The sequence below is a fragment of the Stegodyphus dumicola genome, chromosome 10, assembly GCF_044657685.1.
Source record: "Stegodyphus dumicola isolate Sdum_Otavi_A_Nest chromosome 10, ASM4465768v1".
NCBI classification, from domain to species: Eukaryota; Metazoa; Arthropoda; class Arachnida; order Araneae; family Eresidae; genus Stegodyphus; species Stegodyphus dumicola.
The window spans coordinates 107,612,467-107,623,343 of NC_140777.1; the positions used below are offsets into that span (position 1 = coordinate 107,612,467).

The 10,877-nt window shown below is 36.8% G+C and overlaps 1 protein-coding gene across 1 annotated transcript; it reads right to left on the bottom strand.

Moving 5' to 3' along the window:
• Positions 1 to 237: 237 nt before the first annotated feature.
• On the bottom strand, positions 238 to 5,934 carry LOC146995061 (uncharacterized). Its single transcript, XM_085826089.1, has 2 exons — positions 4,825 to 5,934; positions 238 to 713 (listed from the first exon to the last, which is right to left on the bottom strand). Exons 1-2 carry the CDS (start codon positions 5,207 to 5,209, stop codon positions 628 to 630), a joined length of 471 nt encoding a protein of 156 aa, XP_085682215.1. The 5' UTR covers positions 5,210 to 5,934; the 3' UTR covers positions 238 to 627.
• Between the last annotated feature and the right edge of the window lie 4,943 nt (positions 5,935 to 10,877).

The following is a 10,877-nucleotide window of genomic DNA, read 5'->3' on the forward strand; positions in this document are numbered from 1 at the left end:
TAATAATGGTTAAATATAGTGATTATACTTTACTTTTAAAATGCTAAAACGGATAGTTTAGAAAGATTAGAAATCATCTAGCATAATTTGTATAAAGCTTAATATACCTTCAGTACACTCACACATCCAAGCTGAATTGTAACGAATTATAGCCCAGAATGTTTTTATACAAAGCAAGAAATTTAAATATCCCCAAAAAGCAGATCTACATATTTTTTTTTCATAATTCCACTTTTATTTTTGTAGTTTATAATATTGTTGCAACTCACAGGGCTACAACGTGCAGGTTACAAATTCAATAATCACAGCAGGGATTATTAATATAAAGATTTAATATGGATATCTCACAGAAGCTGAAAACGTTACATTACTTTAACTAGTGCATACATATAACTGAGTGAAAAGGGAACTTCCCCGCTTAGTTCGCAGTTAAAGAAAAAAATAAGAATAATAAAAAATAGTCCAAACAGATGCGGCGCTCCTTCTGTTGACCTTCGCCGAACCGTTACGTAATCGTTTGTCTGCAGCGGCCGTCTCCAACATTCTCCCCCTCTTTGAGTCGACTTCAGGTTGGCTCAAAGACATACGGTACCTGGTCGAAGAGATCCAATTTCTGAGGCACCTTGATCACACGTCCAAATCTTGACACTTTAGCACCTTGCAGGATGTTACTACAGTCATTTGAAGAATCATTAGAATCTGAATGCTGATCACTAGAAAGAGAAGAAATAGGATTAGTAAAAGAGTTATCATATATGGGATCAGTGGGTTTGTCCGTTAATTGCACTTCCAATGGAAAGACTCGCTGAATGGGACGAAGCAGCGTACCAGCTTGAGTCTTCAGTTCTACAGTTCTCACCTTGCCATCTTTCCCAGGAATTAGTCGAATGACCTTAGCTAAAGGCCAATGCATCCGTTTTTTGATGTCATCTCCTATTAGGACAATTTCACCCAACCGCAGCTCTGACGACGGATCCTTCTTATTTTGAACCAGAAGGCCTAAATATTCTTTCCTAAATCTATGTCTTAAATCATTAAGCAGTTTTTGGCGATGTCTAGCCCTTTTTCGAAGACCTTTCGAATCGCAGAAATCAACATCAGGAACACCTAAGCTACAATTCTCGATGAGAAACATGGCTGGGGAAAGTGGGATTAAATCATCCGGATTTTCCGACACATACGTAAGAGATCTAGAGTTAATTATTGACTCGCAGTCGCACAATACTGTGTATAACTCCTCGGTTGTAAGAACCGCGTTACCGAGAGTCCTTCTCAACAATTCCTTTACTACACGAACTAACCTCTTCCACCAGCCACCAAGCGGCTGTGGGAGGATTAAACTTCCATATTATACGTTGTATAGCCGTTTGCCTCAAAATTTTTTCCCGATCGATGTTACTAAGTTCTCTTTGCGCTCCTCTGAAATTAGTCCCGTTCTTTGTCGGAATAAATTATTCTCGGCCTCTCTTTTCTGGCTACGAATCGTCTCAATGACAACAAGAATGCGTCGGTAGACAATGAGGAAGTCAATTCCAAATGAACGGCTCTATATATTGCACATGTGAACAAAACAATCCAAACTTTTTCACCTCCCTTCACATACAAGGGTCCTGCCAAATCAATTCCTACTACCTCGAACACCGCTGCGTCATAGACACGATCGCCTGGTAGCGACACCGGCTCGCAACCGGGAGACTTGGCCTTGTATCGATTGCATCTTACACAACTTTTTACGACTTTCCTGACCGCTCTTCTGCCCCTCACTATCCAAAATCGCTCCCTTAATATTCCAAGTAATATTTGGGCTCCAGCGTGACAATTTTGTAAATGATAATATTCTATCAGACGCTGGGTGAATATACACCGGTCTGGTAAAATAATTGGACAAATAAATTCAGGGTCGTCTGATCGCTCTGTAATGCGCGTTTTCACCCTTTTTATACCCTCTTTATCTGAGATGACACTCATATTGGTAATAGAGTCGGCAGAGGGAAAATACTTATTTTGTACAATTTTTATAAGAGTTTTTTCTGCATGTTCCATCTCATGAGAGGTTAAATCTCCAGTCTCTCGAAATGCACGTTTACTCATTGCGTTTTTCACAAACCGCAATATCCATGCGACTAATCGAATGATGGATTGAAAATTCGAAAACCTAATTGCATACCAAGGTAATTCCTCTTCAACTGAATTAAGGTTACATAATCTAACTTTCCTTTTTTCTCGTTCTACCTCAGAGGTCTCGTAAGCCAAACGGTCTGGTGGCCAGTTGTTATTAGGTTCCAGGAGCCAGGATGGACTCTCCCACCAAAGAGAATCTGAAAATGAACGAGGGGAACTGCCTCTTGAAAGTATATCTGCCGGGTTTAAATCACGTGGTACATGGCGCCAGCACTGAGAAGGAATCAAACTGTTTATTTCTTTTACTCTATTTGCATAGACAACTGACCAATCACCACAGTTCATAATCCCCCAGAGTACTACCATAGAGTCACTCTATGCAATAATTTTCAAATCGGGAAAATCTAAGGCGGAGTATACTAACTGAACCAATCTCGCGCCACTGCAACAGGTCATCAATTCTAACCGGGCTATTGTCAGAGGTTTTAACGGCGCTTCCCTGGATTTGGCTCTGATCAACAGAATTTTGACTCCCATGGGCGTTACAGTTCTAATGTAGACACATGCACCATAGGAAGTCTTACATGCGTCAACGAATAGATGTAACGCTGAATTCTCATTTCTCTCTACATATCGTGGAATATTAGTTTCCCCAAGATATTTAATTTCCTCCTGCCATTTCTGAAAAGTTTTCTTAATGTTTTCTGGCAAGGGATCACCCCATTTTAATTTCATAGTCCAAGCTCCCTGTAATAGTAACTTAGGTAACAAGGTAGTTGGACTCAAAAAACCCTGCGGATCAAAAATTTTATGTACCATAGCCAAAATATTACGTTTACTTATCTCATTATCCATTGAATAGTTAAGATTATATTTTAATGTATCGTTATCCAAATCCCATAAAATTCCAAGAAGAAAAGTTATACCTGAACTACGGGAAATACAGTGACCTGAAACATTACTTTCCCAACTCCGTAGGTTAAAGCATCCCCGAGTCATTATTTCTGTAGCCTTAACTATAAAATTTTCTTGCTGTTTGATATCCTGAACCCCAGTGACACAATTGTCAACATAAAACGAATGCTTTAATTTTTGGGTCACATCATTAAACTCAGCAGGGGAATTATCCAAGAGATGCTCTATCGATGCAGAGAGTTGGAACGGAGACGAACAAACGCCGAACACCACTCTGCAGTGTCTGTAAATCATAAGTTCTTCAAGAGTGGGAAGAAAAAACCTCAAATAATCTCTGTGTTCTGGGATAATACTCAGCTGAAGAAATGCTTTTTCTATATCCGATGATAAACCAACAGAATACAATCTAAACCTGTCAATTATATCAGGTATGAGTTCAATTAAATTCGGCCCTCTATCTAAACAGTCGTTAAGGGATGGCTGATTTCTCTCTCGGACTGAAGCGTCGAACACCGACCTTACCTTCATTGTCTGGCTAGTATGCTTTATAACAGGTCTGTGGGGCAAATAATAACTCAAATTATCAATTTCAGTTTCAGGAACCTTTTCTATTACTTTAAGGTCTTCCCATTCCTCTAAAAACTACCTTATATTCATCTAACTGATTTTCCTCATTAATTCGGTGACACATTCTTTGATGCCTTTTAAAAGTCATAGACTTATTGTTCGGTAACAGAATTTCAGATTTAAAGGGTAGTGGCAATTCGTATCGGCCATCAGGAAGAACATTTAAATTCTCTTTAAATTGCTTAACGGTGTCAGAGTCAGCAAGTTTACGTTTAACATCTTCAGATGGATCTGTTGTGCCAATGGCATCTAAATTCCAGAGTTCAGTTACGCTAAGATTAGCATAATGCAACGAAACTACATTATTACACAAATTATTTTGTAGTAATGCTGGAATAGCAGCTGAAGTAGGTTCTTTAGATAAGCTATTTACTTTACCAATCACAGTGTATCCGAATTTAGTCCCAACTACAGTTACACCAGAGTTCAGTTTCAGAGAACTGCCAGTAATAATGTCCCCAATGGCATCTGCTCCTAAAAGCAATTCAATGTCATATTCCTTAGCTTGCAAATCAGACAAGGTAATATTTCTTTCTTTTAATTCTTTTAGGGTATTGGGATCAACTACTTTTGGAACACATCCACATATTTTGTTCTGAGAAAATACTTCAAAGTTATGGTCATAAGTGCCCTCAAAATTTCTTAAATTAACATCAAACACTAAATGGGAATGAGGACTTGTCTCTCTCCCCCCAAACAAATCATGTATAATGGTTTGTTTCGATTTAGGACGCAGTTGCAAAAACGCGATAACCCTTTCTGAAAGATAAGATTTCTGAGAACCACTGTCCAAAATCGTACGAACTGTAAGTTGTCTACCCTCAAATACTATTTTTAAAACAAGTGTTTGCAAATACACATTTTCATTAACAGTTGACTGATTAGACAATGCATTACTTGAAATAACAGTACTGTCCGTTTCATTTGGCTTTACAGGTTCCCCATTTGAGCACATAATGGTATAGTGAAATCTATCACATGTTAAACATTTAACTTTATTTTTGCATGCCCGTGAACTATGTCCAACTCGTAGGCAGCGAAAACAGGCGCGCTTTTGCACCAAAAGTTTTCGTTTGTCTTTTAAAGACATTTTGCGAGCAGAAAAACATTCGGCAGAATTGTGGGATTTCTCACAAAAAATACAACGTAAATTTCGCCTACCTGTATTGTCTTGAACATTTACCAAGGCAGCAGCTGTAGAGCAACCCGGATCATCACAATGAGGACGCGAATGTGCAGAACGTGAAGCTCCCAACCCGGTACGAGCGTTTCCCATTTCCTCACTTTGCACTTCATTTCGAAGAAAGCACAAAAGTTTATCCAACGAACGCGCACTATCTTGCTGTAACGCAGTATCTTCTATGGACCGACTTCTTTCCCACGCACGAAGAACAGTCTCTGGTAAACAGGACTCAACAAGTGACTCTAAAAATTCTGCAAATTTTTTCTTAGTTCTACCGAGGCTGTCCAGCGCCATAAGCTTGCTCTCAAGTAAATCATAAAGTTCAGCTAAACCTACTTTAATCCTACCAGTAGCATTTTTCATTACTATGGAAAGTAGATCCCGTACATAAATCTGAACCAAAAGTTCATCTCTCCCGAAGCGTTCTTTAAGTTGTGCGATCACCTTTGAATAGTTTTCTTTAGTTGGCGGAAAACTGGTTACGAGTCTTGACGCTTTAGAATCTGTTACCACACATTGTAAAAGATATTGAAATTTATCTTCATCGACAATGGAGAGGTCGTTGTGAATTTTCTCAAACTGGGACCAAAAAGCAAGAAAGTCTTTCGGTTCTCCACTAAATTTTCGCAATTCAAGTTTCGGAAGCTTGAATTTCCTTTTTTGCTCGGTTGTTCCGAATTTGCCTTCTTTGCATTTTCTAACAGCGAACAGATCAAGCAGAACTTGTCACGGTATTCTTCTGCTTTCAAAAAATCTTCAGAATATTCATCTTGAAGGGCATCATCACTCAGCAACAAATTCGAAACTTCTTCTTGAGTTGTTTCCAAACGTGAGAATTTGTCTTGAATCTGCCGAAACAACGTCCTGACTTCGTCACTTATTAAAACTTTTGTTTTCGATCTTCTGAGCTATATCGTTGCAGCATACCGTAAAAGCTGTTCTCAGCGACTTTCGTTTTGCTTTCAAAACTTTTATATCCATATTTTATTAAAAATATAAAGTAGCGGATGCCAAATTTACTATGTTGCAACTCACAGGGCTACAACGTGCAGGTTACAAATTCAATAATCACAGCAGGGATTATTAATATAAAGATTTAATATGGATATCTCACAGAAGCTGAAAACGTTACATTACTTTAACTAGTGCGTACATATAACTGAGTGAAAAGGGAATTTTCCCGCTTAGTTCGCAGTTAAAGAAAAAAATAAGAATAATAAAAAATAGTCCAAACAGATGCGGCGCTCCTTCTGTTGACCTTCGCCGAACCGTTACGTAATCGTCTGTCTGCAGCGGCCGTCTCCAACAAATATCATATATTTATTGCATCCTCACGTAGGGATGCTTGTAGAGAAATGAATATAAGCTCGCATAATTATAGAAGTACGCAATATCTTAATGAAGCAGTGTAGTGTTCCCTAAAACACGTCATAAGATGCGTATGCATTTTCAAAGTAATTCGTAACGAGCGACTCGCTCCGAGCCGCTCTGATAGGTGTAAACTGACCTTAAGAATAAAAAGGTTTTTTTGGTCTGCGAAATGACGAGAAATTAAGACGCATTAAAGCGCAGGGAAAGCTGATGTGTTTTCCTTTCTGTAATAATGCTGTAATGTTCCTTTTTTATCAACCAAGAAAGCCTATGTTAAGTTTCTAAATAAATCTAAAAAGACAATCTGTCTAGTTATTTCCATCTCGGAAGTTCGGCGACGTTACGAAACAGACGATAACAGATGTTGGTTTAAAGCCTTGTGTTACTTTTCTCTTGAATTGAAAATGATTTGAAGTTTGCAAGCATCTCTCTTTTGAATTTTCATTTTTTTTTCCCTCTGGTATACATATACCCACCTTTTGCTATTATGTATCCATTGTTCATATGTATTGCATTTATACCCTGTTCTTACATTTCCCACTAAATTTTATTTCATTTCTTCAGTTCTGGAATTCAGGTTCTGGTTCATTGTACATAGAATTCAAGACATACCTTCATAGGGGTCCCAAGACACATTGTAGCCTTTTTGTTTCTTTCTGTTATGAATGACAGCTAAGTCTATTTTCTTCACACTTTAAATTCACATTTTAGTTTTCGATTGTGAAGAAGTCATTCTTTTCAGCAGACTACAAAGAAATGAAAGCTTTCTAAAAACTTTCTTTTGGAAAAAGCATGAGCTCTGAGTTGAAATGAGACCTTTTCGTAGTATTTTTAAAAATCTTTGATAAAAGCAAACAGATCCCTAGCACATTTTTGGTAAAATCAAATAATTATTCAATGAAAGGAATTTAAAAGGCTATCAAATTTAAAATGGCATAATATATTACTACTGATAGTCAAGGCTGAGTTAAGAATTTTAAAGGCCTTAAAAAATAGTTAAAAGATTCTTGTGTCCCGGATATGTTTATGCCACTTTTTTCTTCATTCATTTTTTCTTTCTTTCGGTTTTGGTTTAACTGCACCGTGCATTCCATGGTAAAAATGGCAATGGGATTTTTTTTTGGGGGGGGGGGGTTCCCTTTTTCCTGAAAACCTAAGAACCTTTTTCTGATGCCCCCTTTCTTTGATGCCCTAAGCATGTGCTTATATTGCTTAATAGTTAATTTAACCCTGCTAATACACTGGTGTGCAAAACTTAAGCAACAATGTAAATTTTAATCAGATAGCCATGAAATTGCAGAAAAGGTGTTCTTGCGATCAGTACAATGAACACGCAATTCAGTAGAAAGGTCATGCGTATGCAAATGTCAGGAACAAAACGCCACAAACGACGTAAGCGTACGCAAAACGCGTGCGGTCAGAGTGCTCAACTCAAAATTATAACAAAAGGAAGGATGGAGACACAATTAAAGACATTCGATGCAAGTAAGGTCTTTCGTGAAGTATGGCTAGAAGAAATAACCTGGAAGACTTCACACCTGGAAGAATGATCGAAAAGCTGGAGGAAGGACATAGAGTCACCAGTGTAGCTAATGAGCTCGGAATCAACAAAAGTGTCATTTCGTGCGCTTCGAAAGCCTTTCAAACCATAGGTACGGCTGTTAGAATGATTGGTGGTGGCTTCCCAAGGAAAACAACTGCAGTGGATGATTGAATATCATCCTGCAGACGAAAAGAGCCCGAAACCACTAACCAAACTCCATAGTTCAACTCAGGGGTCATAGCCACATTTTAATTAAAAAAATAAGCACCTATAAGCACTCTTCAAACACATTTAAAGAAAAAAATAAGCACCCGTTTAATTACATTATACACAACTGCATAACCTTAAAAATTAGACTCGTAATTTAAAATATGAGAAATGCAGTATTTATTAAGAGAGAATAAGCATTAACTCAAACATGGAAAATAATTACTTTTTTTAAAATTTTAAATAACAGTTCAATTTACAGAACTAGTTTACAATGAGAGAAAAAATAACTATACAGAACTAAACTATATTACAAGATTTAATGATGAAATTTCAGTTCAAAATAGAGGAAATAAATAATAATATGGCATATTTATTCTATTCGCTTGGAACTTAATAATAAATAATATTTATTTTTCCATTCTTATTGATATTTAACTAATTTAAATCTAAATTCTGAACATTTTCTAAATTTTCATCGTATATCAGTTTTCCCTTAACAGATATTGCAAGCAAAGTAATTTAAATAAAAAAGAGGAACATTTCTGAAATCAGAAGACAGAAATTTGCTTCATGCAGTCATCCTTTAACAGTAAAAGCTTAACTACCCGAATACTTGAAAACTGGCGAATATTCGGACAGCGGAGCGTAACTTGAAAAACAGGAACGGAGGGGGATAGACTGTAGCCGTTCTTTAGATTTTTCCGCTAAATAAATGCTTTTGACATTTCGATATGTGCAAGTTCCGTTGGAAACAAACCAACCGAACAGAAAAATATTCTGCTTTGCAAGCACAGGAAAACTCTTTTAAGTATTCATAAACAAATCTGGGACCGAACATCAAAATTAATTATATCTGCAAAATATCGCAAACGTTATTGCGCAATACGTGCGCCGTAATTCTTCCCTACATGATATTACGCAATCGGATTCAACAGCTGCCGGTGTTGGGAGAATAAAGAACTAAATAAAGGAAAAGAAAGAGACTTACCAATCTGGGGTGTTTCCGAGTCTAATTTTTTGGTTTTATACTTTGATTGAATAATAGTTCATCGCAAACAACACACTGATTTTGATGGTCCGTTTTATCTCCATTCTAGGTAAATCTAAATGATAAATAACTTCCATCATATTTTCTATAAACAATTTTCTTTTCTTCTCTATAGTGCTAGTAGATTGTCCAAGATCCATCACCTGTGGATCATTACTTTTTGTAAATCCTAGCCATTCTTCCATTTTGAAAATCGAAGTTTGTTTTATTATTTGTTTACAAATATTTAAATGCACAATATATTATGAGTTCTTCAGAAACAAATGACAATATTCTCAAATCACGTAGAAAAGTGAGGAATACAAAGCAACAAGAAGACAAAATACTTCCTGTTAGAGACAGCAAATTGACGTAAAACACTATTCTAATTGAAAATACAGCAATATGAGCCCGGAAATGGTGGCGGCATAAAGTGTAGACATCAGGACAATTCTGGTAGATATGTTAATAAATCGATCAACACTTGAATTAATGAGATACATATATGGCTAAAAGAATATTAGTGAAAATAAAAACTAAGTATTTTGCATAAGGGTCTATGAGCAGCTATTGACCTTGAACAAAGCCCAGATCGCATAAATTTACCAGTGTTAGAGAAAAAATTTAAACAGGACGTTGGAGTATTTAATTTTCGAATTTAATACTTAAAAATACTGTGTTTCTTTGCATACCACCTATTTTTCTCTTTCATTCCACTAGCCTGAGAATCGCTGCCATAGACAAAAGGAGTTAGCAATATGGGAAGCCTAGTTTCTTCATCCATTATGGATGTATAGAATGGATCCAAGCATGTATGGAAAGTTTCATATGAATTTATCGTGGGGTTGTCTGAAAAGGGGTGGCAAAATTTCCAGTCATTTATCTCCATAAAAATGATATGGAGAGAACTACCAAGTGTGATATCTTCACCACTTCTAGTTGCACAGCCATTTTTTTTTTTTTTTTTTTTTTAATTATTATTATTTCCTTACCCACAATATATCTGGGACAGTCCCAAAGTTTTATCCTTTCAAACCGGACAATCTGTTCCTTTGTTTTTCTCCTCCATGTGAAGCTACCATTGGATAGCTCAGATAATAAGAGTAAAAATTTTTCTAAATTTTCCTCATAGGAATAACATGAAGAGAAACACAATGTATGTTATCTCTACAACCACTATTTACACCAACAAAATTATTTTTGTGTATTTATTAAAACTCATCCATTATTTATCTGAGGTCTGTACTCGCAGTGAAAGTTTCCCTTTTAAACAACACATCATTTTGTTTGATTTTCACAAAAATCCCAAATTTAACCACAGTTTAAAAAAGTTAGAACAGCATGGAATATCTGATTTCCTTCAGTACGAAATTTCTTGCGAATATATCACAGGGTTACTGACATATGTGGTGTCAAACTTTTATCCCTCCCTCCCAGTAGGTAGGGTTTTCAGCACCTGAGGACAACTGAACATTTTGCGCCCCTTTCTCTGTGCCAAGAACGGAAAACATTTCATTCTAAAATTTCGTAACATCAATTTGGCGCTCCCTGAATGCTGCGCCCAGGGACAGATGTCCCCCCTTGCCCCACCCTAGCTACACCACTGCTCCCTCCCCTCTTCAAAAGGAATAACAAGGGAAGAAATTCAGCATGCAGTATCTTCACAACCATTAATTGCATAGCAGCAGTTCTTAAGGAATATTTATCAGTTCTTCCGCTACTATTAGAGTTACCTCACTATCCATTATGAAGACCATACAAAAAAATAACAAAATCATCATATTTCCATGCTTAAAAATGTCAAAATTGTTTTGAGTAGCAGTGTAAATGAAAGTATACACCTAGGATCAGCAACTGAGAATAAAAAAAGCTTACAGCCA